Raw genomic sequence first — 27,899 nt, 5'->3', positions numbered from 1 at the left:
ACCTAAGAGAGGCTCATTTCCAAAACCGTTTTACCCATTTCAAATCATGCACATGGATTTTATTGAGCTCACACAAAGTGGACCTCACAAATACTGCTTAGTGATGATTGATGCATTTTCCAAATGGGTGGAAATAGTTCCATCTAAACGAGCAGATGCCTTAACAGTGGCAAAAGCCATCTGCAAAGCCATCATACCGACTCATGGCATCCCCCAAACCATTTACAGTGACAATGGTCCACACTTTGTGAACCAAGTTGTACAGAACATGGCTGTACACCTTGGGATGACATTAAAAAACCACTGCGCTTGGCATCCTGCGAGCGCTGGTCTGGTTGAACGAGCAAACTCCACTATTAAGAGCAGGTTGAAAAAATGCATGGAAACAACAGGCAGATCTTGGCCAGAGTGCCTAGACTTAGTGAAGCTCTATATGAGAATTACTCCCACTTCAGAAGGGCTAACACCTTTTGAAATCATCCATGGGAGACCATATAGACTACCTGTGTTCCCTGCAGATTTGCAAAAAGCAGATGAAGAGCAGTCCTTGGCAGACTATATGATAAGGACGCTCAAACTGAAAGATGTGTCAAATGCAAATTTACTGCCGCCTGATCTTTCCTCCTCACAGGTCGACAAACCCATCGATCCAGGAGACTGGGTCTACATCAAGGTCGTAAAAAGAAAGAACTGGCTCAGCCCACGGTGGGAGGGACCATTCCAAGTCTTGCTGACTACCCCCACCGCAGTGAAGATTGCTGAACGGCCCAGCTGGATTCACCTCAGCCACTGCAAGTTGCAGAGAGTGCTGGACCCCTAATTCGGAGTGGTGGGGAAGGCTAACTTCAAAGGAGTCCTATCGTTTAGGGTGGGACGTCTCAATGTTGGTGAAGAAAACAACGATCCCCACTCCGCTAGGCGAGGGGATGTCCCGGTGTCTCTGCCATCCTAGTAGCAACGGGGCTCCATATGCCAGATGGATCCTCTGCTGCGTTGTGGTTGGAGCGTGCTATGGTCTATGGACTCATTTGAACAGACCAAGTGACAATGTTGACCGTGGAAAACGATGGTCACACGATGAGAACTTTGAGGACTGGTCATGGGACCCCAAAAACCCATACGAAACCAACACGTGGTACCGGTACGTTAAGTTCACTGTGAGAGCCCACACACAGGAGGGATGCTATGTGTGTTCAAAGCTCCCCCCTTCCTCCACGCAAGTTCACTTGGAGGCCAGAGCAATGAATGTCACTGAAGCGAAATGCATGGCATCCATGGGAGGAGTTGGATATCAACACCCTGCCGTCAAAGTGAGTGATGACGACCCTTTCCGCCCTGGACTTGTGGAAGGCACCTGTGATAAGCTTTTCTGGACAAATCTCAATGTGACTGTTAAAGGACGAACATTACCGCAGGTGGCCTACACAGAGCGGCGGCCTGGAGTGGACTATACGTGTTACATCCAAGGAAGTGAGACCCACAAATGCATTGACAGTGACTGCTCTCCAGGAGGAAACTGGATGGGAGCTTTGGACATCGTCACTGAGTGTCAAGATAGGAGAGCCATTTCAGTTGGGGAGGGCTCTCCGACTAACATGTCTGCACCATCGAACGGAACATACTTCATACAGAATGGCTGGTGGCTGTGCGGTCACAAGGTTTATCCAATGCTGCCCGCCAACTGGACAGGAGTGTGTGCACCAGTGTGGGTGACAGACCACACCTACAGGATACGACATCGACAGCTGACGACAGCACGCAACTCTTCTGGACGTCAACGCAGAGCGGTTGCAACCTTTGACCCTCATGACCCTATCTGGGGTGCGAATGTTCCAGGCGACCATAAAGTATGGTCCGTTGGAGACAAAGTTGTTCATGCGCTTTTTCCCTGGGTCGGAGTAGGAAAACAATCACTCTTCATCGAGACACTGAACTATCGTTTTCAATCCTTTGCGAATCTCTCACTGCAAGTCAACGATGGACAAAATAGAGAGATTCAGGCTATTAGGCTGTTGGTCTTGCAAAACAGGATGGTTCTGGACTTGTTGACGGCAGCACAAGGTGGTGTGTGCCACATCATTGGGACTTCCTGTTGCACATACATTCCTGGAGAGAATGATACACACATCTACGACGCCATGGCTTCGCTGAAGAACTTACAGCAGGCCATGTCAAATGACAAAGTTCCACAACAGTGGGGTTTCTTTTCATGGCTATTCTCTGGCAACTGGTGGCAACTGCTTTTGAAACTAGTGTCTCCTGTGCTTGTTGTGCTGGTGTTGTTGTGCTTGTTTACAACCTGTGTTATCCCATGTTTGAAGTCTGCTGTGACGAGAGTCGTCTCTTCTACCGTAGCACACGTAAATATACAACTTCTTAGTCGTGACGGATGTGATGACCATGATGAAACGCGGATTGCGTAGGTGCTATTATACTGGACGTGTTTTACAGAAACTTGATGATTTGACCATCGAAAATGCTTCGCAAGTGATGGATACAATGATGTACTGTTTCTGTGTTTTTCTTTTTATTTTTTTGTTGATAGCATTCTGGTCGCCTAAGGCAGAGGGACCGTGTGTGACTTTTCCTGCATATTAACATCGGCCAGCAGGTTTTTAGACCACACAATAAGTTTAATCTGGAGTATTGAGGAATGTCCTCATCTTCACTGGAGGTTGTTGCTATCAGTGTTTGTTGTTTTTGTCGTGTTTCACCCTACACGCTCCCCAAGCCGTCCGCTGTGATCTCAGCTTTTTATTGATTTTTTTTTATTGTTGTTTTTTTATTTTTGCTATTCTTCTTTATATTTACTTACTTACTTATGTTTGATTGATCGGGTTCACATAATCATATGATAAAACAGGAGGGAGATGTCAGGGTTTTCCAAACTATCTTGATCTATGATTATGGTGGAATGTATATAACCGGTAATAAATAACTTAGGTAGATTAGTTTTATGCTTACGTTGGTATGTAACCGGTAATAAACCACTTAAGTCTGTCCCATCCTAAACAATGTCGTAAAACATCCCCTGCTCTGTTTTCCTAGATGTCAAGAGCTTTAACTTGTTTATTCAGTCTACTGTCACCCCCACCCTGTTCCTCTTAATAAAGATGCGCTTGTGGGAAGGGAGAGTTAGACTTCATTCGACTATCGCTGTGACAACAGCGACGAGTGAACTCTCCGCCTGCAGGTGCCCAAAACGACTAACTTGTCTCCGAGTGGTTCTTGCAAAATAAGTTAGAGTGAGCACCACCCTAACAGGGTGGGTTGCTAATGGGACGTCGAACGCTGCGCGCTCGCTTCTCTTCCTTGCTAATGGGACGTCAAACGCTGCGCGCTCGCTTATCTTCCGGGGGGGGGGGGCATGGACACAGCTCAACAGGTTCCCATTGGCTATTAGACTTAGACTTAGACAGACTTTATTGTCATTTTGTGAACACTCAGTGCACACAAAAGGAAATTACGTTGCATACGGCTCTCAACAAAGGAATGACATTTCGGCTGGATAAAAAGTGACATTTCTAAATAAATATGAAATAAGATAAGATAAATAAGATAAATATAAAGTGCAGCAATGAAGAAAACAAAAACAGTATTTACAAAGTGCGCAGGGGAATGCTAGGCTGACTGTTCAACAGTCTGACGACAGTAGGGAAAGAACTATTGCAGAACCTGGTAGACCTGCAGCGGATGCTGCGAAACTTCTTCCCAAAGGGTAGCAGGGAGAACAGTCCTTGGTGGGGGTGTGATGGGTCACTAATAATATTTCGGGCTCGGGACACGCAGAGCTGGGATGACAAGTCCTGAATGGAGGGAAGAGGAGCCCCGATGATCCTCTGCTGTCCTCACTACTCTCCTTACGTTCTTCCAATCGGAGGCGCTGCAACCCCCACACCACACCGAGAGACAGCTCGTCAGAATGCTCTCTATGGTGCTTCGGTAGAACATCCTCATGATGGGTGGGGGCAGGTGGGCTCTCCTCATCCTCCGCAGGAAGTGCAATCGCTTCTGTGCCCTCTTGACCAGTGTCGTGGTGGTCCCAGTCCAGGTGAGGTCGTCTGTGATGTGGACCGCCAGGAATTTAGTGCTGCTGACCACCTCCACATCTGAGCTGTTGATGATCAGTGGAGCATGGTGAGGCTGGTTCTTCCTGAAGTTGACGATGATCACCTTCGTCTTCTCCACATTCAGGATCAGGCCATTGTCTCCGCACCAGCCCACCAACTGCTCCACCTCCTCCCTATAGTCCAGGTCGTCGTTATCGCTGATGAGGCCCACCACCGTTGTGTCGTCTGCAAACTTCACAATGTGATTGGTGGTGAACCTGGGGACGCAGTCGTGTGTCATCAGGGTGAACAGCAGGGGGCTTAGGACGCAGCCCTGAGGGGAGCCTGTGCTGAGGGTGATGACATCTGAGGTGTTTTGTCCGACCCGGACTGACTGAGGTCTGTTGGTGAGGAAGTCTAGCAGCCAGTTCCGAAGGGGGGTGCCGAAGCCCAGGCGTTCGTTTTCCCACCAGATGCTGTGGAATGATGGGTGTTAAACGCTGAACTGAAGTCCAGGAACAGCCACCGCAGGTGGGTGTTCCTCTCCTCCAGGTGAGCCAGGCTCAGGTGAAGAACGGAGGAGATGGCATCCTCAGTAGAGCGATTCTTCCGGTAGGCAAACTGGAACGGGTCGAATGTCGGGGGGAGTCTGGAGACTATGTGGTCTTTGACCAGCCTTTCGAAGCACTTCATCATGATGGGATTCAGCGCCACAGGTCTGTAGTCATTGAATGAGGTGATTTGAGGTTTCTTTGGCACCGGAATGATGGAGGCAGCCTTGAAGCATACAGGCACCGTGGCTTGGCCCAGCGAGATGTTAAAAATGTCTGTGATGACACCAGCCAGCTGACCTGCACATTCCTTTAACACCCGCCCAGGTATGCTATCAGGGCCTGGGGCCTTACGTGGGTTGACTCTCCTCAGAGTCTTCAACACGTCGGCTGAGTTAAGGCAGAGTGCCTCCTCATCCTGATGGGGAACAGATTTAACTGCCGGAGTGTCATATGGTCAAACAAAGTCACACGCTCCAAGCTCCAAGTGACGCCCGATGTCGCTGATGGTGGAGGGGTGCACTTGCCTGTCTTGTTGTCAGTGTTGTGTGCTTCATTCCTGCATATCACGATGTGAATGTGTGTGAGTGAGACATAAAAAAATATCCGCGATGCACCAAATCTGTCCGCAATACAAGTTTTGAAAAAAATCCACGATAGAGCGAAGTGAAGTAAAGTGAAGCGCAAAGTAGCGAGGGATTACTGTAGTCCCTGCGCACACTCTTACAATTATACCGCCACTCCCACCTACTGCCGTGGATGTCTAATTACCCTTTAATCTAGTACAGCCAAAAAAAGGATGATCCCCGGGGTCACACGCTGGCCCCACTATTTGAGAAGGACTGAGACTTTAGTTCTGAAAAAAAAGCAAAAAATAAAAAGCAACTTTCAATGACTCTTGTAATTTTTTGTGGTGTCATTAGACTCCCCTTCGAAGAAGCGATGTTCACCTGTCAATGACAAAAAAGTAGATTTGAGTAGACAATTGAAAATCGTTTTCTCATCCAGGGGTATTGTGTGCGTGCGTGTGTGTGTGTGGGTGCGTGCACGCAAACTGTGTGTGCAAACTGCACTACGTGAACTGAATTGGAGTAGGATCACCAGACACCCTTTTGGTTGCATTTATTTTATTCTTGCATGTGGCAGAGATGACCCTTCATATAATGTAATAAGGCAATAAGGCTTTTATAATTTTTGGCGTAATGATTCAGGTTTCAAATTCAGTGTGAAATTCGTGAAAAAGCTTGGCCAAATATTGTATGATTTTAAAATGCCTTTGTTTTTACAACAGTTGGGACATAAAAAAACAAAAACAAGGAAACAATCACACAAAACCTCACATAGTACACTAATATATAATGTCAGGAAAGAAGAGCAGGTGATTACTTCTAAAATGGCTTCATTTTCAAAGTGATGTGCAACAGTAAAATCCAGTTGAGACGGAATGTCAATAACATTACTTATGAGTTTTGAAAAACATGGAGCTGTGAATAATCTCAGACATTGCAATTGCTCTCAGTTTTCGCTACTCCGTCAATATGTCCTAAAACGCTCCTAGACACAAAAATCAGCAGAGCCTCATAGAGTCCTGGGTGGCAGCTTCCGTTTATAGATTCCAGCCAACGCTTTGGCGGCACTATAGATCATTTGCCGCTGTGTCATCCCCGTCATAGCCAAAAGCCATTCTGTTTTATCGATGTTCGGCAGACTGCGTTCCAGGACATCACCTACTGTAACCATAAGACCAGACCATCGAAGGCTGTAGTCGGGAGGAGTCAGAGACTGAGCCTGTACGTAGATGAGAAACAAACATATTATCTGTCTGGCTCAACTTTGTTTATAGCATATTCAGCTCACATTTTCTTCTTATTTTGGTGACTCATGACTTGATAATCTGTTTACGTATCTGATGATACAGTGATTATTCTCACCAGGAGGTACACTATTTACTCTACTCTTCGTATTGGTGTAATTGTGTGAAAGGCAATGGCCTTCACAAATGTTATTCTACACCAGGGGTGTCCAAACTACGGCCCGCGGGCCGCAGCAAATTCTGAAAACATAATTGAATATGGCCCGCACAAGCAAAGAAAAACTTTTACCGCGAAGTCCCCAGAAATGGCTGCACCGAAGAAACGTAAAATAGCAAGTGAGTGTAGAATATTTCAAACACATTGGGAAAATGAGTATTTCTTCAAAGAAATCAACAGAGTGTGTTTGTTTGATTTGTAATGAAGATGTTGCTGTGATGAAAGAGTATAATGTCCGCGCATTTACTCCCGGGAGCCGTGTCAGAAAGCTCGTTGCACACTCACAAGTGCGTGTGCGTACTCAGTAGTATGTAGTAATTTCATCTATCAGTGCCGAATTTCGAGTGTTGGCTGTGATCTCTCCTGGTCCACCAACACCGCATCACTGGCGAAGAAAGCCCAGCGTCGCCTGTACTTCCTGCGGAAACTCAGGCGAGCGAGCTCTCCTCCGGCCGTCATGACTGCATTTTACCGCGGCTCCATTGAGTGCGTCCTCTCCAGCTGTATTGCTGTTTGGGGTGGCGGCTGCACCGACTACAACTTGAAGGCCCTGCAGCACATACTGAACACGGCTGGTAAGATAATTGGTGCTTCGCTCCCCTCCTTGAAGGACATTTACACGTCCCATCTCACCCCAAGGCGACCGCGATTGTGAGTGATGTGAGTCACCCCGCTCACTCTGTTTGAGCTTCTGCCCTCTGGGAAGAGGTACAGGAGCCTGCGCTCCCGCACCACCAGACTCTCCAACAGCTTCATACTCCAGGCTGTTAGGATCCTGAACTCGCCCCCCCTTTCTGCATAGCTTCCTGTACTTAGCGCAAAATGTTTGGACACCCCTGTTCTACACCATAGGTCGGCAACCCATGGCTCCGGAGTCACATGTGGCTCTTTCATCCTTCTGTTGTGGCTCCCTGTGACTTTGGAAAATAATGAGTATTTTATAAAAGTTAAATTTTATTTACCGTATTTTGCGCCCTATTAGGTGGACCGGGGTATAAGGCGCACCTTCAATGAACGGCCCATTTTAAAACCTTGTTCATATATAAGGCGCACCGGACTATAAGGCGCATAAAATAGAAGCTTTACTGCAACAAACTGAGGTTGACTAGGGTTGCGGTATGCACCCACTAGCCAATAACCAACGAGGCCTCTGTAAACAATCCTATAAAATGACCAGAACTGACTAAAGTTCGATCCAACGCATTGGTACTACTTACCTATGTTTCCCTTCCATATCGATCCGTAGATTTACTCGAAACATTAACAGAGCAGCCTATTTTGACATGAAATAGCCTCGCGCTTATAGCAGCTATCGTTATAGCATTAGCCATCCGCAATTTTCTATAAGCCTCAGCTCGCAATCTCCCTTGAGCCTCAGCAAAGTGTAAACAATCGCGTTTCTCAAACGACCTCCTATAAAATGATCAGAACTGACTAAAGTTTGATCTAACGCATTGGGACTACTTACCTATGTTTCCCTTCCATATCGATCCGTAGATTTACTCGAAACATGAACAGAACAGCCTATTTTGACATGAAATAGCCTCTTGCATACAGCAGCTATCGTTATATCATTAGTCATCCGCAAAATCCCATGACCCTCAGCTCGCAATCTCCCATGAGCCTCAGCAAAGTGTTAACAATCGCGTTTCTCAAACGATCTCCTATAAAATGATCAGAACTGACTAAAGTTCGATCTAACGCATTGGTACTACTTACCTACCGTTTTTTTCCGTGTATAGTGCGCAAAATTTAACTAATTTATTGTCCTAAAATCTGGGGTGCGCATTATACATGGGTACAAAAAATTTTTTTTATTTTTTTTATTTCTTTTTTTTTTTAAGTCCCAATGATCGTCACACACGCAGGGAGGCAATGGGTCCCATTTTTATAGTCTTTGGTATGGTCTTAACTAGGCTGGATGTAATTTTTTTTGTTGGCGTTGATTTCTCCGACTGCCCGTAAACGCACCACCGCGCACGGGAAAGAGGCGGCTCTGTATGGGAGAGACGTTGAAGAGGAATAAAAACACCCTTGGAAACCAAAACTTGCCCCTCGTCGTGACTCGGAGCCGCAACAAATGTTTCGGATTTGTGTAGGGTACATTGTGAGACAGCAAACGAGCAGGTGATCGAGCAAGCCTTGTCTGATACGAGAGCATTGCGGTCGCATGGAGCGTGTTTGAAGTGAACAGCAGAGAAGAAAGGAACAAGGCAAAGTGTTGTGAAATAAAATATTACCTGTAATCCGGATTTAGGTAGAAAACTGAACTCTCGCTCTTTATATAGCTGACGTGTCTTGCGCATCCGTTCTGCGCATCTGTAATGGCGGCCTCCGTATGATATCCGGTTTGCGTGTGTGCGAGAGCGAGAGAGAGCGAGGGAGAGAGCGCGAGAGAGAACGCTCAACCGTAGCGCGCCGCCGACCGCCCAACTGCACCGCGCTGGTCGATTAGTGTGACAGAGCCGTCGCTGAAATTTAGAAGATATTTTTAAAGTCCTGATGTACTTTCTAAAATTTAAGTGGACCTCAGTGCGCACTGCGCAGGGAGCTTAATTTGGTGCGGTCGCGCAACCGCAGCGCGCCGGGCGCTCACTGTCGCATTGCTTAAAGAGCGCCTTTGTGTTTTAGTCTTAACACCAAAGGAACAAGGCAAAGTGTTGTGAAATAAAATATTACCTGTAATACGCATTTTGTTATTTGCTGATTGAAACTGCTAATTAAACTGTAAATTGAAACTAATAGGAAGAAAACAACTCTCGCTCTTTATATAGCTGACGTGTCTTGCGCATCCGTTCTGTGCATTTTATTTCACAACACTTTGCCTTGTTCCTTTCTTCTCTGCTGTTCACTTCAAACACGCTCCATGCGACCGCAATGCTCTCGTATCAGACAAGGCTTGCTCGATCACCTGCTCGTTTGCTGTCTCACAATGTACCCTACACAAATCCGAAACATTTGTTGCGGCTCCGACTCACGACGAGGGGCAAGTTTTGGTTTCCAAGGGTGTTTTTATTCCTCTTCAACGTCTCTCCCATACAGAGCCGCCTCTTTCCCGTGCGCGGTGGTGCGTTTACGGGCAGTCGGAGAAATCAACGCCAACAAAAAAAATTACATCCAGCCTAGTTAAGACCATACCAAAGACTATAAAAATGGGACCCATTGCCTGCCTGCGTGTGTGACGATCATTGGGACTTAAAAAAAAAAAAAAAAAAAAATTCATAAAAATTGGGTGCGTATTATACATGGGTACAAGCTTTTTTCCAGCATCAGCATGCCATTTTTAGGGGTGCGTACTATACATGGGGGCGCACTATACACGGAAAAAAACGGTATGTTTCCCTTCCATATCGATCCGTAGATTTACTCAAAACATTAAAACCCATGGCTGACGGGGGCTGTCTTCAGGCTGCTGAGGGCCAGGGACAAAGCCTTTAGAGCGGGGGATGAGGCTGGCTTGAGGACTGCAAGGGCCGACCTGTCCCGGGGCATCAAAGAAGCAAAGAGGGCATTCTCTTGCAAAATTACCGCCCACTTCAAGGACAGCAAGGACGCACTGAGCCTTTGGCAGGGCATTCAGACCATCACGGACTAGAAGCCCGCACCGCAGAGCTGTGAAGGGGACGTCCGTCTGCTCAATGACCTTAACCGCTTCTTTGCTCGCTTTGACGCTCAGAACAGCACTTTCCCGCTGAAGGCCACTCCCCCTTCACACGAACTGTCCCTGTGCCTCTCTGCCGACAGCGTGAGGAGGGCGCTTGTCGCTATCAACATCCGTAAGGCGGCGGGCCCTGACAACATCCCGGGTCGTGCGCTGAAGGACTGCGCTGGTGAGCTGACGGATGTCTTCACGGACATCTTTAACACTTCCCTGCAGCAGGCCATCGTCCCGTCGTGTTTCAAAGCTGCCACCATCGTACCTGTGCCGAAGAAACCCGCTCCGTCTTGCTTCAATGACTACTGCCCCGTGGCACTTACGCCCATCATCATGAAGTGCTTTGAGCGGCTTGTCATGGAGCACATCCAATCAGTTCTCCCCCCCCCACCATTGACCCCTTCCAGTTTGCGTACCGAGCCAAATGGTCCTCTGAGGATGCCATCTGCTCTGCCCTCCACTCGGCCCTCACCCACCTGGAGAGAAGGGACTCGTATGTGAGATTGCTGTTTGTGGACTTCAGTTCTGCCTTCAACACCATTGTGTCACAACGCCTCATCAGCAAACTTGACACGCTGGGCCTCAGTACCTACCTCTGCAACTGGCTACTGGACTTCCTCTGTCAGAGGCCACAGGTGGTACGTGTTGGCGACAAAATCTCCGTCAGCATCACGCTGAGCACAGGGGCCCCCCAAGGCTGCGTGCTCAGTCCGCTGCTCTTCACCCTCCTGACGCATGACTGCACTGCAACCTACAGCGACAACCGCATAGTGAAGTTTGCTGACGACACGACTCTGGTGGGTCTCATCACCAAGGGAGACGAGACTCAATACAGGCTTGAGGTTGACCTTCTGACCACGTGGTGCAGGGACAACAACCTCCTGCTGACCGTCGACAAGACCAAGGAGAGTGTTGTGGACTTCCGGAAGGGTCACACCCAACACCTGCCGCTGACCATCGACGGTGCTGTGGTGGAGAGAGTGAGCAGCGCCAAGTTCCTGGGGGTGCACATCAGTGAGGATCTCTCCTGGTCCACCAACACCGCATCACTGGCAAAGAAAGCCCAGCGCCGCCTGTACTTCCTGCGGAAACTCAGGCGAGCGAGCGCTCCTCCGGCCGTCATGACTATATTTTACCGCGGCACCATTGAGAGCGTCCTCTCCAGCTGTATTGCTGTTTGGGGTGGCGGCTGCACTGACTACAACTTGAAGGCCCTGCAGCGCATAGTGAACACGGCTGGTAAGATTATTGGCGCTTCGCTCCCCTCCTTGAAGGACATTTACACCTCCCATCTCACCCGCAAGGCAACCACGATTGTGAGTGATGTGAGTCAACCCGCTCACTCTTTGTTTGAGCTTCTGCCCTCTGGGAAGAGGTACAGGAGCCTGCGCTCCCGCACCACCAGACTCTCCAACAGCTTCATACACCAGGCTGTTAGGATCCTGAACTCGCCCCCCCTTTCAGCGTAGCGCCCTGTACTTTGCGCTATGCTTACTGTCTGCTGTACGCACACTGGCTCAGTTTTGCTCCTCTTATTTATTGGGTTATTTATTTATTATTTATTCATCATTCATTTTATTTATTTATTATTTATTAGTTATTGTTTGTGCCTTCTTGTTTTTATTTCGTGTCATCTACTTGTATGTTTATCGTGTACTGTGTCTCGTCACCGTGGGATGGAGGAAACGGAATTTCGGTTTCTTTGTGTGTCTTGACATATGAAGGGATTGACAATAAAGTGACTTTGAACTTGAACTTTTGAACATTAACAGAGCAGCCTATTTTGACATGAAATAGCCTCGCGCGTATAGCAGCTATCGTTATAGCATTAGCCATCCGCAATTTCCTATGAGCCTTAGCTCGCAATCTCCCATGAGCCTCAGCAAAGTGTAAACAATCACGTTTCTCAAACGATCTCCTATAAAATGATCAGAACTGACTAAAGTTTGATCTAACGCATTGGTACTACTTACCTATGTTTCCCTTCCATATTGATCCGTAGATTTACTCGAAACATTAACGGAGCAGCCTATTTTGAAATGAAATAGCCTCGCGGGTACAACAGCTATTCGGCGACGCCCCCTGACTACAGTTACCGTAATGTTGGGAAGCGATGCGACCTTGTAATTTACTAGTCGTACTAAAACATTTTGGCAGAGCACTGTGTACAACCAGTATGGATCAACAAATTCATCACTTGAACCATATATAAGGCGCACAGGAGTATAAGGCGCACTGTCGAATTTTGATAAAAATTTAGGTTTTTAGGTGCGCCTTATAGGGCGGAAAATACGGTACTTAACATTGCATCAAAGTGTCGTTTCTTGAGTGTTGTCCCATGACAAGATACAATTAAAACATTGCTGAATTGAGAGGGGTGTACTGACTTTTGTGAGGTACTGTATATTATACACACACACACACACACACGTCAGGGGTGTCAAACTCATTTTTTTCACATGCCGCATTGTAGTCAGCTTCTTTCCGAGGGCCATGACTGTCAACCCAAATAAATGTATGAGTACCTCATATAATATACAGTAAAAGCTACAAAACAAACTGACAAACAACTCGTTTTCAAATCAGAAGTGTAAAAACTGGTCAAATATAAAAAATTTTTTTTAATAAAAGTGAAGACAATTTGCAATTCTAGTAATGACACGAATTTGATGCACAATTTGTCTTCGCGGGCCACATACCGTTTTTTTCCGTGTATAGTGCGCAAAATTTAACTAATTTATTGTCCTAAAATCTGGGGTGCGCATTATACACACCTTTTTTTTTTTTAAGTCCCAATGATCGTCACACACGCAGGGAGGCAATGGGTCCCATTTTTATAGTCTTTGGTATGGTCTTAACTAGGCTGGATGTAATTTTTTTTGTTGGCGTTGATTTCTCCGACTGCCCGTAAACGCACCACCGAGACGTTGAAGAGGAATAAAAACACCCTTGGAAACCAAAACTTGCCCCTCGTCGTGACTCGGAGCCGCAACAAATGTTTCGGATTTGTGTAGGGTACATTGTGACAGACAGCAAACGAGCAGGTGATGGAGCAAGCCTTGTCTGATACGAGAGCATTGCGCTCATATGGAGCGTGTTTGAAGTGAACAGCACAGACGAAAGGAACAAGGCAAAGTGTTGTGAAATAAAATATTACCTGTAATACGGATTTAGGTAGAGAACTGAACTCTCGCTCTTTATATAGCTGACGTGTCTTGCGCATCCGTTCTGCGCATCTGTAATGGCGGCCTCCGTATGATATCCGGTTTGCGTGTGTGCGCGTGTGTGCGAGAGCGAGCGAGAGAGAGAGCGCGAGAGAGAACGCTCAACCGTAGCGCGCCGCCGACCGCCCAACTGCACCACGCTGGTCGCATTATTGTGAGCCGTCGCTGAAATTTAGAAGATATTTTTAAAGTCCTGATGTACTTTCTAAAATTTAAGTGGACCTCAGTGCGCACTGCGCAGGGAGCTTAATTTGGTGCGGTCGCGCAACCGCAGCGCGCCGGGCGCTCACTGTCGCATTGCTTAAAGAGCGCCTTTGTGTTTTAGGATGAACAGCAGAGACCAAAGGAACAAGGCAAAGTGTTGTGAAATAAAATATTACCTGTAATACGCATTTTGTTATTTGCTGATTGAAACTGCTAATTAAACTGTGAATTGAAACTAATAGGAAGAAAACAACTCTCGCTCTTTATATAGCTGACGTGTCTTGCGCATCCGTTCTGTGCATTTTATTTCACAACACTTTGCCTTGTTCCTTTCTTCTCTGCTGTTCACTTCAAACACGCTCCATGCGACCGCAATGCTCTCGTATCAGACGCTTGCTCGATCACCTGCTCGTTTGCTGTCTGTCACAATGTACCCTACACAAATCCGAAACATTCGTTGCGGCTCCGAGTCACGACAAGGGGCATGTTTTGGTTTCCAAGGGTGTTTTTATTCCTCTTCAACGTCTCTCCCATACAGAGCCGCCTCTTTCCCGTGCGCACACGGAGCGCGGTGGTGCGTTTACGGGCAGTCGGAGAAATCAACGGCAACAAAAAAAATTACATCCAGCCTAGTTAAGACCATACCAAAGACTATAAAAATGGGACCCATTGCCTCCCTGCGTGTGTGACGATCATTGGGACTTAAAAAAAAAAAAAAAAATAATTAAATTTTTTTTTTTTAAAAATTCATAAAAATTGGGTGCGTATTATACATGGGTACAAGCTTTTTTCCAGCATCCGCATGCCATTTTTAGGCGTGCGTACTATACATGGGGGCGCACTATACACGGAAAAAAACGGTATTTAAAGACCCTAAAAAACGAATGCCATAAAACCTCTCAGATTTCACTTATTGCAGGGATGGTCTGAAATGTGACCCCTGTGACGTTGAGGTTTTACTGTATTCTGCTTTAACTGAATACTTATTTATCCACTTTCTGTAGAAATTATCATCGTCTGCAAAACAATGGCACATTCACTTTGCAGTTCAGGTAATTACTCATATTTACCTGCTGGACATGTTCGAGAGCCAGAGGAGTTGCCTGGGTGAAGACCTCCAGTCGGATGTTATGACCAGGGTCTTCCAGGATCAAACAGCCTATGTCAAACCACCTGAATACAAAAACATAATTTATGAGATTTGTATAAAATAAGACAAATTTTGGCATGAACCCAAAGTCTCTGCATTTAGCAGGGGGATAATTCGACTACTAAAATAAATGATCAAATAAATAATTTAATTTCAAGCTCTTCTTTGAAAAACATACTGAAAATGCGCATTTTTCATTTTTCCAATGTAAGTGTAAAGGCTTAATGAGAATTTTAGGCATTTTTTCAAAAATTTCAAACAGGTATTTTACTTATAATGTTGTTCTTTTCCCCTCAGGGGTCGCCACAGCGAACCATCTGTTTCCATCTCACCCTATCTTGTGAATATTCTTCTCTCACCCCAACTAACTTTATGTCCTCTTTCACTCCAGCCATAAATCTCCTCTTTGGTCTTCCTCTTGACCTCCAGCCTGGTGGTTCTATCCTTCTACCTATACAGTGCCTTGCAAAAGTATCCGGCCTCCATGAACCTTTCAATATTTCGCAACATTTCAGGCTTCAAACATAAAGATATAAATGTTTAATTTTTTGTCAACAATCAACAAGTGAAGTGGAACGAAATTTATTGGATAATTTAAACTTTTTCAACAAATAAAAAACTGAAAAGTGGGGCGTGCAATATTCTTCGGCCCCCTTGCGCTAATACTTTGTAGTGCCACCTTTTGCTGCAATTACAGCTGCAAGTCGCTTTGGGTATGTCTATCAGTTTTGCACATCGAGAGACTGGAATTCTTGCCCATTCTTTCTTGCAAAACAGCTCGAGCTCAGTGAGGTTGGATGGAGAGCGTTTGTGAACAGCAGTCTTCAGCCCTTTCCACAGATTCTCGATTGGATTCAGGTCTGGACTTTGACTTGGCCATTCTAACACCTGGATACGTCTATTTGTGAACCATTCCATTGTAGATTTGGCTTTATGTTTTGGATCATTGTCCTGTTGGAAGATAAATCTCCGTCCCAGTCTTAGGTCTTTTGCAGACTCCAACAGGTTTTCTTCCAGAATGGTCCTGTATTTGGCTCCATCCATCTTTCCATCAATTTTAGCCATCTTCCCTGTCCCTGCTGAAGAAAAGCAGGCCCAAACCATGATGCTGCCACCACCATGTTTGACAGTGGGGCTGGTGTGTTCAGGGTGATGAGCTGTGTTGCTTTTACGCCAAACATATCGTTTTGCATTGTGGCCAAAAAGTTCGATTTTGGTTTCATCTGACCAGAGCACTTTCTTCCACATGTTTGGTGTGTCTCCCAGGTGGCTTGTGGCAAACTTTAAACAATACTTTTTATGGATATCTTTGAGAAATGGCTTTCTTCTTGCCACTCTTCCATAAAGGCCAGATTTGTGCAGTGCACGACTGATTGTTGTCCTATGGACAGACTCTCCCACCTCAGCTGTAGTTATCTGCAGTTCATCCAGAGTGATCATGGGCCTCTTAGCTGCATCTCTGATCAGTCTTCTCCTTGTTTGAGATGAAGGTTTGGAGGGACGGCCGGGTCTTGGTAGATTTGCAGTGGTCTGATACTCCTTCCATTTCAATATAATTGCTTGCACAGTGCTCCTTGAGATGTTTAAAGCTTGGGAAATCTTTTTGTATCCAAATCCGGCTTTAAACTTCTCCACAACAGTATCTCGGACCTGCCTGGTGTGTTCCTTTGCCTTCATGGTTCTCTCTGCACTTTAAACAGAACCCTGATACTTTCAAAGAGCAGGTGCATTTATACGGAGACTTGATTACACACAGGTGCATTCTATTTATCATCATCAGTCATTTAGGACAACTTGGATCATTCAAAGATCCTCACTGAACTTCTGGAGTGAGTTTGCTGCACGTAAAGTAAAGGGGCCGAATAATATTGCACGCGCCACTTTTCAGTTTTTTATTTGTTAAAAAAGTTTAAATTATCCAAAAAATTTCGTTCCACTTCACGATTGTGTCCCACTTGTTGATTCTTGACAAAAAATTAAAAGGTTATATCTTTATGTTTGAAGCCTGAAATGTGGCGAAATGTTGAAAAGTTCAAGGGGGCCGGATACTTTCACAAGGCACTGTATATTCACTATCCCTCCTTTGTACATGTCTGAACCATCTCAGTCTGGCCTCTCTGGCTTTATCCCTGAAGTACCTAACATAAGCTGTCCCTCTGAATTTTACTTACAATGTTACTCATAAAAATATAAAATAATAAAGGGAAACATCTACATATTCTATTATAAATACGCTAGACGTTCAGGTGTGGCCTTAATTATTTTGGCCTAGGTTTATGGTTTTAAAAGGCTACACTTGTCAAAAGTGGAGAGAATGTGTGAGTGGCTGTACAAAGTTTGTCTTCAAGGAGTGTCTTACTTGTCTGGAAAGAGCTCAGCAATAAATTTTTCCATTGAGACCACTGGCTGCTTCTCGTGGATCACACCCAATCTTCTCAAACTATCAACGCGCTCCTGAGCCCCCTGCATCACTCAAGAAACAACGGCAGGTAAATTATTAATTTATATGGTTCAGTTTGAAATAAAAAAAATAATAAACATTAACATTTCAATTATTTCCAGGTATTTACATCCGATTGAGACAACTTTTGTTCAACCTCCTCATATTTCATGTCTACAACAAGAAATGGAACACTGACAGGCAGGCAAGTCACAATGCTTGTTGAACATACAATTAACAAGTGTTTTGTGTCTTGTCGAACATACTATTGGTAAGTGTTTTGTGGCTTGTCGAACGTACTACGTATTAACAAGTGTTTTGTGGCCCAGGAGCATCCAATTGATTGTGACTACACAGACCATTCAAAAAAAGGGCTTTGAATGTACTGCCAGTGATTTTCTTTAAAGACCTCACACTGCCAGGTTCGTCGCTTGCCGGGAACGACTTTTGTTGAATATACAAAATAGAAATTATTTTTTCATGTCGCGCACGCGCGCACAAAAAGGTATTTGGTCAGCCACCAATTGTGCAAGGCCTCCCACTTAAAAGATGATGCCTGTAATTTTCATCATAGGCGCATTTCAACTATGAAAGACAGAATGAAAAGAAAAAAAAACAGAAAATCACTGTCTGATTTTTAAAGAATTTATTTGCAAATTATGCTGGAAAATAAGTATTTGGTCAATAACAAAAGTTCCTATCAATACTTTGTTATATGCCCTTTGTTGGTCAAACGTTTTCTGTAAGTCTTCACAAGGTTTTAACACACTGTTGCTGGTAATTTGGCCCATTCCTCCATGCAAATCTCCTCTAGAGCAGTGATGTTTTGGGGCTGTCGCTGGGCAACATGGACTTTCAACTCCCTCCAAAAATTTTCTATGAGGTTGAGATCTGGAGACTGGATAGGCCACTCCAAGACCTTGAAATGCTTCTTACGAAGCCTCTCCTTTGTTGCCCGGGCGATGTGGTTGGGATCATTGTTATGCTGAAAGACCCAGCCATGTTTAAATTTCAATGCCCTTGCTGATGGGAGGTTTCCACTCAAAATCTCACAATACATGTGATCATTTTGACCCTACGGGGTGAGATCTTGCGTGGAGCCCCAGATTGAGGGAGATTATCAGTAGTCTTGTATGTCTTCCATTTTCTAACAATTGCTCTCAGTTGATTTCTTCACACCAAGCTGCTTACCTATTGCAGATTCAGTCTTCTCAGCCTGGTGTAGGTCAACAATTTTGTTTCTGGTGTCCTTTGACAGCTCTTTGGTCTTGGCCATTGTGGAGTTTGTTGTGACTGTTTGAGGTTGTGGACAGGTGTCTTTTATACTGATAATGAGTTCAAACAGGTGCCACTAATACAGGTAACGAGTGGAGGACAGAGGGGACTATAAAACAGGAGTGTCAAACTCCAGTCCTCGGGAGCCGAGTCACACATGTTTTCCAAGTTTCCCTTGTTAAACACATCTGATTCAAATGATCAGTTCATCCTCACGTTCTGCAGGAGCCTGATTAATTGAATCAGGTGTGTTTAATGAGGAAAACTTGGAAAACATGTAGTAATGCGGCCCCCGAGGCCTGGAGTTTGATACCTGTGCAGATGCTACAGGTCTGTGAGCACCAAAAATCTTGCTTGTTTGTAGGTGACCAAATACTTATTTTACTGAAGAATTGACTAATTAAATAATTAAAAATACAATTTGATTCCCTGGATTCTTTCCCCCCATTCTGTCTCTCATAGCTGAAATGTACCTATGATGAAAATTACAGTCATCGCTCATCTTGTAAGTGGGAAAACTTGCAAAATTGGTGGCTGACTAAATACTTTTTTTGCCCCACTATATACATACGTGTGGACACGCACGCACATTCACAAAATAGAAATTGTTTTTTCATGCTTTATATGTTGCATGATGTTCTATTACTTTACTCGTGACCAAACTAGATTGCATTTCAATTCTTCTCAATTTACTTCACTTCTTTAAGGGTGTATTCAGATCAGAAAAGTCGTCAAGTCCGCTTGTTTGATCCAGACCAAAAGCAAACTTTTTTTTTTGATACGGTTCCTATTCAGACTGCACATTTTGCAAATGAAGTATATTTTGTAAACACACCCACGCTTGTGTGTGTGTAAAAGATCTATGTTCCCATTGAACAGCAGTTGACCAGGGCGGCACACACAGCACCAAACCGGAAATGGAGGAAAACATTTGAGTCCTACGCGCTGCATTCCTGTTCTGCATATTTGTGCTGTTGTTTTCGGATCTACACTGTTTGTATTCACACCTGAAGCGAACCGCACCAGAGTTTGTTTGGAAGCAAACCGAAAGTAAAGCAAAGCAAAGTGGTTCTTTAATCCGCACCAGGATTCATCTGTGTGTATTCACACCTGCACAAAGGGTCCGGACCAGCGTTACAATTGAACCCTGGTCTGTTTAAATTGGACCAAACACTCGGGTCTGAATACACCTTCATGTATTTTTTTTTCTACCTTAATAAAAGAATCATTCTCTATAAACGGCATTTTGCATTTTACAATGGTTGTCTTTGTGAGATATTAAAATTGGCATGATGATCAGAAGCAGTTAAGTACAATGAACATTGAAAAAGAATGACAGAGGGAGAACATACCTAAATAAATACCACGCGTCTAAGAATACACAAATTTTACATCCGTACACGCATGTAAAATACGGATGTTTTTCAAAACAGACCTTGAGCCCCGCTGCATAACCCACAGGCTGAGGGGCAATGTTAGAAGAACCAATTTCTCCAGTCACCATGGCCATTCCAAACACCTCTTGAAAAGCATCTCTGACTGAATCAACATTTATCTCTTTAGTTGATGTCACAACAATGTCAATGTCCCCTCCGGACTCTATAAAGGAAAAAAACACATTGTTTCACATTCGTTCATTTTCTTCATCATCAAAAGATCTAAATACAGTACCTTGCGAAAGTATTTGGCCCCCTTGAACCTTTCAACATTTTGCGACATTTCAGGCTTCAAATGTAAAGATATACGTAAAAGTTAAATTTTGTCAAGAATCAACAACAAGTGGGACACAATCGTGAAGTGGAACGAAATTTATTGGATAATTTAAACTTTTTTAACAAATAAACTAAAAAGTGGGGCGTGCAATATTAATCGGCCCCCTTGCGCTAACACTTTGTAGCGCCACCTCTATCAGTTTTGCACATCGAGAGACTGGAATTCTTGCCCATTCTTCCTTGCAAAACAGCTCGAGCTCAGTGACGTTGGATGTTTGTGAACAGCAGTCTTCAGCTCTTTCCACAGATTCTCGATTGGATTCAGGTCTGGACTTTGACTTGGCCATTCTAACACCTGGATACGTCTATTTGTGAACCTTTCCATTGTAGATTTGGCTTTATGTTTTGGATCATTGTCCTGTTGGAAGATAAATCTCCGTCCTAGTCTCAGGTCTTTTGCAGACTCAAACAGGTTTTCTTCCAGAATTCCTGTATTTGGCTCCATCCATCTTCCCATCAATTCTAGCCATCTTCCCTGTCCCTGCTGAAGAAAAGCAGGCCCAAACCATGATGCTGCCACCACCATGTTTGACAGTGGGGATGGTGTGTTCAGGGTGATGAGCTGTGTTGCTTTTATGCCAAACATATCGTTTTGCATTGTGGCCAAAAAGTTCAATTTTGGTTTCATCTGACCAGAGCACCTTCTTCCCCATGTTTGGTGTGTCTCCCAGGTGGCTTGTGGCAAACTTTAAACAAGACTTTTTATGGATATCTTTGAGAAATGGCTTTCTTCCCTGCCACTCTTCCATAAAGGCCAGATTTGTGCAGTGCACGACTGATTGTTGTCCTATGGACAGACTCTCCAACCTCAGCTGTAGTTATCTGCAGTTCATCCAGAGTGATCATGGGCCTCTTGGCAGCATCTCTGATCAGTCTTCTCCTTGTTTGAGATGAAAGTTTGGAGGGACGGCCAGGTTTTGGTAGATTTGCAGTGGTCTGATACTCCTTCCATTTCAATATAATTGCTTGCACAGTGCTCCTTGAGATGTTTAAAGCTTGGGAAATCTTTTTGTATCCAAATCCGGCTTTAAACTTCTCCACAACAGTATCTCGGACCTGCTTGGTGTGTTCCTTTGTCTTCATGGTTCTCTCTGCGCTTTAAACAGAACCGTGAGACTATCAAAGAGCAGGTGCATTTATACGGAGACTTGATTACACACAGGTGCATTCTATTTATCATCATCAGTCATTTAGGACACATTGGATCATTCAAAGATCCTCACTGAACTTCTGGAGTGAGTTTGCTGCACTGAAAGTAAAGGGGCCGAATAATATTGCACGCCCCACTTTTCAGTTTTTTTATTTGTTAAAAAAGTTAACCGTAATTTTCGGACTATAAATCGCGTTTTTTTCATAGTTTGGGTGGGGGGGTTGGCAACTTATACTCAGGAGCGACTTATATATGGTTTTTTTTTCCAAATATTTTCAAAAAAAATAAATGTTAGGGTGGTGCTCACTCTAACTTATTTTGCAAGAACCACACTGGAGTCAAGCAAGTCATTTTAGACACCTGCAGGCGGAGAGTTCACTCGTCGCTGTGCTTACAGCGATGGTCGAATGAAGTCTGACTCAGGCCTCGTCAGGCGCTTATTTATTGAGAGAAACAGAGTGGGGTTGAAAGTGGGGGTTGAAAGTGGGGGTGTGGGAACACACAGGATAGTGTGAAGACGGTCCCCTGCTGATCAAAGCATAGCAGGGGACCTTTTACGACGTTCTGTAAACAAAGCAACTTTGATTGCTTCCTCTGCAGCTAGTCAATAAGTTGAAATGATCTTAGCACTTTGGTAAACTAATTTTGTCTAGACAGGACAAACTAGTTAAATTATTACAGGTTATATTCCAACATAATCATACGATGAAGATATTCTGCAAACCCTAACAATAAAAGTGAAACCGGGATAAACGAACCGCAATGTAGCAAGGGATTACTGTAAGTTGAATTTCAAGTGACGACAGCAGCGCAACGTCGCGTCAGCAGCAGCTCTTCGAGTCAATCTTTGTCCTTTATGTAAACAGCTGACGCAGCGTCGCAACAACACGTGAGCAACAACAGGCTAAACGATAGGTATGCTAACGTGACATAAACACAAACTAAGAGCTGAGAACGGCCCTGACGTAAAATTCAGAGTTATTCAAAAAACCATTACATAAATAACACGTTAATAAAACCATCTGCGTCACTCCAATTCATTAAATCCATCAATCGTCCTTTGTCAACAATGGGTGCGCGCCGCTGACGGCTTTTGCACTTCAAAATATTCCACTGGCCCATATAACGATATATAAATTATATATTAAATAACTATTATATAAGCAATAATGTTATCAAACCATCTGTGCACTCTAAATCATTAAATCCATCGATCAAATTCCTCGTCCTTTGTCAACATTGCCGCTGGAAGTCCACGCCGCCACACGCCTGTAAGTTTGTTTTGTTAAATAAAGAGCAGTTTACCAAACCCACGTCTTTCCTTGAACTTTGTTAACGCTACAATATAGTTATATAGTAGATCTGTGGAATAACGACGAGGCTGACGTCAGGGCGCACCTTTTCGCTTTTTTGGGCATTTTATGGCTGGTGCAATTTATACTCCGGTGCGACTTTTAGTCCGAAAATTACGGTAAATTATCCAATAAATTTCGTTCCACTTCATGATTGTGTCCCACTTGTTGATTCTTGACAAAAAAAAAAAAATTATATCTTTATGTTTGAAGCCTGAAATGTGACGAAATGTTGAAAGGTTCAAGGGGGCCGAGTACTTTCGCAAGGCACTGCATGTTTTTATTTCCAAGTTGACAAGATTTCTGTGCCATTCCATCCTCCTTTATTGATGAAAGAAGATGTGTTATTTTACACCACTGTCATCATTTGCCTATATGACTTGAGTGAAAAGAGATGCTTACTGATGTATGGAGCCATGCCAGGATCTAGAGTGGTAATCATAGACTCTACAGAATGTTTAGTCTTATCCAGGACTGTTTTAACAACAGGGTTGCCAGCGACTCCCTAAAGCGAAAACAAAGAGCATAATATCATCATCATCCTTTACCTGGCAAAGAATGGGCAGTATTGAATATCATTTAAGATGCAGTGACATTTCTAAATTCAGTATTCTGTGATAACTATAACTTCAGGAGAAACCTCAGAATTTGCACAGAAATAGTTGAATCACTCTGAAACTTGACGTGAACTGACCCCGGTTGGGCCTGTGAAACACTTTTCCTTTTCCGGACTAGGTATAAGCCGCTACTTTTTGCACAAGCTTTGAACAAGCGTCCGGTGCGGCGTATCTATGGATTTTTCATGATTTTTGTGATGACTAATATTTATACACTCGTAAAAAGGCTGTGGACAGACCGCTGTTGGCCGGCACCGCTTTGCTGGACGGAGGGATATGAGACTACACACGGTCACTGGGGAGAAGAGTGGTGTGTTGATCGCATGTCCGTCCGCCAGGCAAATAGTGCTGTATAATTGACACAAAGAAGAGACAGAACGAGATCAAGACGGACATTACTGAAGAAAGGAAGCTTTTATACACAAACCCTCGTTATGGGGGACAAACGAAATGCATATGATGCCGCTTTTAACTTAAAGGCAGTCGATTTGGTTCTTAACGAAGGAACTGCTCATGCACTGTAGAGGTTTCCTCCGGTCACTAGAGGGTACTGGGCTATTGTTAATGACATCTTGTTGCGTCACTCATTTCTTTCTTTATTTGCCGGTCACATATACTCTGGATATAGCTATACGTGTCGCTCGTATTACATTGCCAACTTTACCGCTGAAAGTGGTCCCATTTTATTTATTATTAGTTTTGTGTTTCCTGCACACTAAGTTTATTATGGTCGTCACAGATTTATACATGTTTGTATGTTTGCAGAGCTCCGTCATCTCTGTCAATAAGGGTTATGTTAATAAAAGGCGTGCGTCCCCGAAGAACCTTCCCTTTCCTGTGTATATTCTCATACAAATTGTAATTAAACATTAAAAAACCTGCTGCTAATGGTCCGGTGCGGCTTATATATGAACAAAACAAGATTTTCCCCTAAATTTAGCTGGTGCGGCCTAATCAGGTGCGGCTTATAGTCCGGAAATTACGGCACTATTGTGTGTGCAAATCTGTAACGTTGTTTTGTGTGGCTTCCGCCACACAGAGATGTAATATACAGGCACCCAATGAACCAATCAGAGGACACTACGTTTTACGTCGTTCAGGGCGGAAGACCATCAGAGGACTAGACGTAACACGTCCCGGAATACATACCTCCGCCGCCATTGGTAAATAATACTATAATTTGTGCTAAGTATGTACCTTTGCTGCCATTGATAAATAAATACTACCGTTTGTGGAAGCCACACAGAGACGTAATGAACAGGCGTAATATGCAGACCCGATGAACTAAGGACATTACGTTTTACATAGATCGGGGCAGTAAATTCGGAATCTACTGCATAACCTAAATGCATTTATTAGCTTCGAAATGTACACAACTGAAAATACTGAAGAAAAACATGCAGTCCCCAAACCGCAGCTGTGAACTAGTCATCTAGAAAATTCAAATGAAATTTAAATTCATACGAGTACACACTATTAGAGAAACAAAACAAAATTAAAATGTAATCAATCATTGGACAATTTCTTGATGTTGGCTTTACAATCATTGAACATTTACTTTAAAAAAGCCCCATATTCCCCTACTGCCATTGTTGTCTATGGATATTCTGGGATCCTCTTGCTCCTCAGGGAATGTGATTGGGGATCTGGCATCTAAACCCACAGTCATGGCAGGTTGCTGAACCATAGGGTTAGACAGTACACCTGGATATGAAAAGAAAGCCATGACACCACCCATGGTTGCAATAGAATTGAATAAAGTATGCTTTTGCACACATTATGTACCTGGAATAGAGGATGGGCTGAAAAAAGTTGGCATCAGCGGTGTCTGTGGTGTTCGACCAGCATGACCCCGTGTGATGTCATATCCTGCGCTCATGGAAGAATTGGAAATAGGAGGCCCAACAGGGGGTGCACCAGAAGAAAAGGATGGTGGTCCTGTGGAAGAGGTCAGGGGAGGCACAGAGACCGAAGTATTGGTGCTGAAGCGGCTGCCAAGTGAAGATGGAGGAGGAAATATGGAAGGTGGAGTCACGGGGCTGCTAAAAGCAGGAAGGGAAGAAGCATTAATTGAGCTAGTTCCTGCAGCGATGAGATGACTTGATGGATCTGAAACACAAATATTAAACCTTGATGATACTGTTTGTCAAATGCTGGTCATCTTTTAGACATTACTTGTTAACACTTTTTGTATTTAACATAACAATTTCACATTTACGGGCCTTATTGCAAAATAAATACTCCTCAAAATGACAGCCCAGGCAGTCTTTACGAGAGTAAATGAGCCCATATAGCTATTGCCTGAAATTTGCAGTCTGTAAGGCCGTTCATTTAGTTGTATAATTTTGTAGAAAATAAGCAGATGACAGACACACAAATGGAAACTTTCTGCCTTAACGAAATACTAATAGAAAAAGTTACTTGTTTACACAAGGCAGGAGAAAAAAAATACAGACTCACAATTATGAGGAAAAAATATGGACCAATAAAACCAAGTGAACAACACACCACTGGTTATTTGTTGCAGCACATCTGGCTTTTATAAAGGCCAGCAGTCTCAGAGGCATAGATTTAATGATTGATAATGATAAATGATGATGAATGAGTAATAAACAGTACAGAGATCCCTCGCCACTTTGCTCTTCACCTTATAGAAATGCGCTACTCCACGGGTTTATAATTGACAGGAGAACGGTGTACAAATGAATAAAATGATAGCGTGGGGTGTGCCTCTGACCAATGCGAGCAATTTAAATGAAAAAATGATTGATTCCCTTTTGGTAAAATACCTCGACTAGAATAAATACAAATGTCCTACCTATGCTCATTGGAGGAGCGCTGACTGAAGCAGCTGCACTTATTGGTGGTGTAGGGCTGGATGGAGGCGTAGTCTCAATCCCACTCTCTTCCATCATTTCCTTAACCTTAAGGGGAGCAGAATCTTTTGTGGAACAAAATTTTTACAAATAGTAGAATTAACCTGTTGTTGTGATTGTTCTGTAGAAAACACAAACAACTGTATCCAACGGAAAACAATTTTGCCAAAGGCTTACCTTTGCTTGTTTGTTTGAGCTTGCTCATTGTCACACTTCATCACAATTTCATTACATGCACTGCAAACACATGACTTGACCAATAGGGGTGAAGCAGGCCTGCTTATTCAATTAAAAATAAATCAGCTGGTTTACATCTCTGGTAGAAAAAAACTGTTGTGCCAAATTGTTAATTACCTCTGAAAGAAAAATGAATCCCCTTCCCTTTGATTTGGTTATAGTGGGTCAAATTACCGTTATAAAATTCACGTACTCGTCGTTGCAGTTTCAATGCACCCATTGAATGAGTATTATTAGTATAATTTCGTTGGATATGAGAAGTCATATTGTGTGACTGGTCATTGAACGCACCTCGCGTAAACTGCCGAACGGGAGGGGGTGTACTGTGTACAGTTCTTTTGCTTTTCCACACAGCTAGCGTTGAATAGAAACACTTTTTAAAAACAGTTTTAATAAAATTGAAAATCCGAAAACACTAATGTGAGTTATTCGTTTCTTAAAATGTCAACAGGCAAGTAATGTCGCACTGCGTGACAACCAATGCATGCGCGCTCCCGCATGGGAATTACAATGGTACAACTGCCGAGATGCGTCGAAAAATTGTAGCGTTCCGGTATATTTCACTGGGCATTTAGCGTTCTATGAGCAGGGTTCAATTAGCACTGCTCTTTATACTTTGAACAACACTTTGTTTTTATGAACACAATTTCATTAGCGAATGGAATCAAACCGCTGTGTGTGTGTGTAGAGCGCGAGCTATAACGTTACACGTGTACACTGCTGTTCATGACAAAGCGAAAGGAAAGTCCAGTACTGAAGATGTTCGTACGTTTTGTTTTTAGTTAAGCCTTAACTGTTAAGGGAAACACGTGTCGTTAGAGATAACGTGTATATAAATCCATATTGCACCATAAACAGCCTTTGTACTCACCTGCGAGCTGATCAGCGCGATTTCCCATGAACCACAGACTCACGTTGATGACGCCATGCTTTGCCACGTCTGCTCTAATGGTGAGTCCCTAAATTCGAGCTCCTCCCACTACAGGGAAATTGGACTCGCTCCTGACGGATCAGTTGCCACACCATAGCCCCCAGTTCAAAGGGATGTTGTCGTCCACTTCACAGAGTTGGAAGTCGGATAAATTCTACTTCCGACCCTCGTCGATTGCAGCATAACAACCATGAAAGGAATACACTCATGCCAGGCATCTTTCACGCGGTCAAGCCACCCGCGCCTGAATTTCAAAGGTGCCCATATTTTACGCTTTGCGGTAAAAAAGGAGCGAAGGGAAAGCAAAGCAGTGCGATACAATATAAACACGGCAAAAGAGAGCGAGGGAAAAGCACTGCGTGCGATATCGTGTAAACACATCCGGT

General features: G+C 44.0%; 1 protein-coding gene across 2 annotated transcripts; it reads right to left on the bottom strand.

Moving 5' to 3' along the window:
- Nucleotides 1-5,710: 5,710 nt before the first annotated feature.
- On the bottom strand, nt 5,711-27,899 carry prrc1 (proline-rich coiled-coil 1). Of its 2 annotated transcripts, none has more exons than XM_061293254.1 (9): nt 27,454-27,899; nt 26,288-26,410; nt 25,255-25,578; nt 25,028-25,173; nt 23,255-23,357; nt 20,014-20,177; nt 17,223-17,326; nt 14,784-14,886; nt 5,711-6,388 (listed from the first exon to the last, which is right to left on the bottom strand). In XM_061293254.1, the coding sequence occupies exons 1-9, from the start codon at nt 27,479-27,481 to the stop codon at nt 6,179-6,181; spliced, it is 1,305 nt and encodes a 434-aa protein (XP_061149238.1). In that variant the 5' UTR covers nt 27,482-27,899; the 3' UTR covers nt 5,711-6,178. The 2 variants fall into 2 exon arrangements, with proteins under 2 accessions (XP_061149238.1, XP_061149239.1); XM_061293255.1 differs by having other exon boundaries at nt 26,288-26,393.

Source organism: Syngnathus typhle, linkage group LG12 (genome assembly GCF_033458585.1).
Source record: "Syngnathus typhle isolate RoL2023-S1 ecotype Sweden linkage group LG12, RoL_Styp_1.0, whole genome shotgun sequence".
NCBI lineage: Eukaryota > Metazoa > Chordata > Actinopteri > Syngnathiformes > Syngnathidae > Syngnathus > Syngnathus typhle.
Note: the sequence above shows the minus strand (reverse complement) of the source record. Positions and strands in the feature narration are given on the sequence as shown.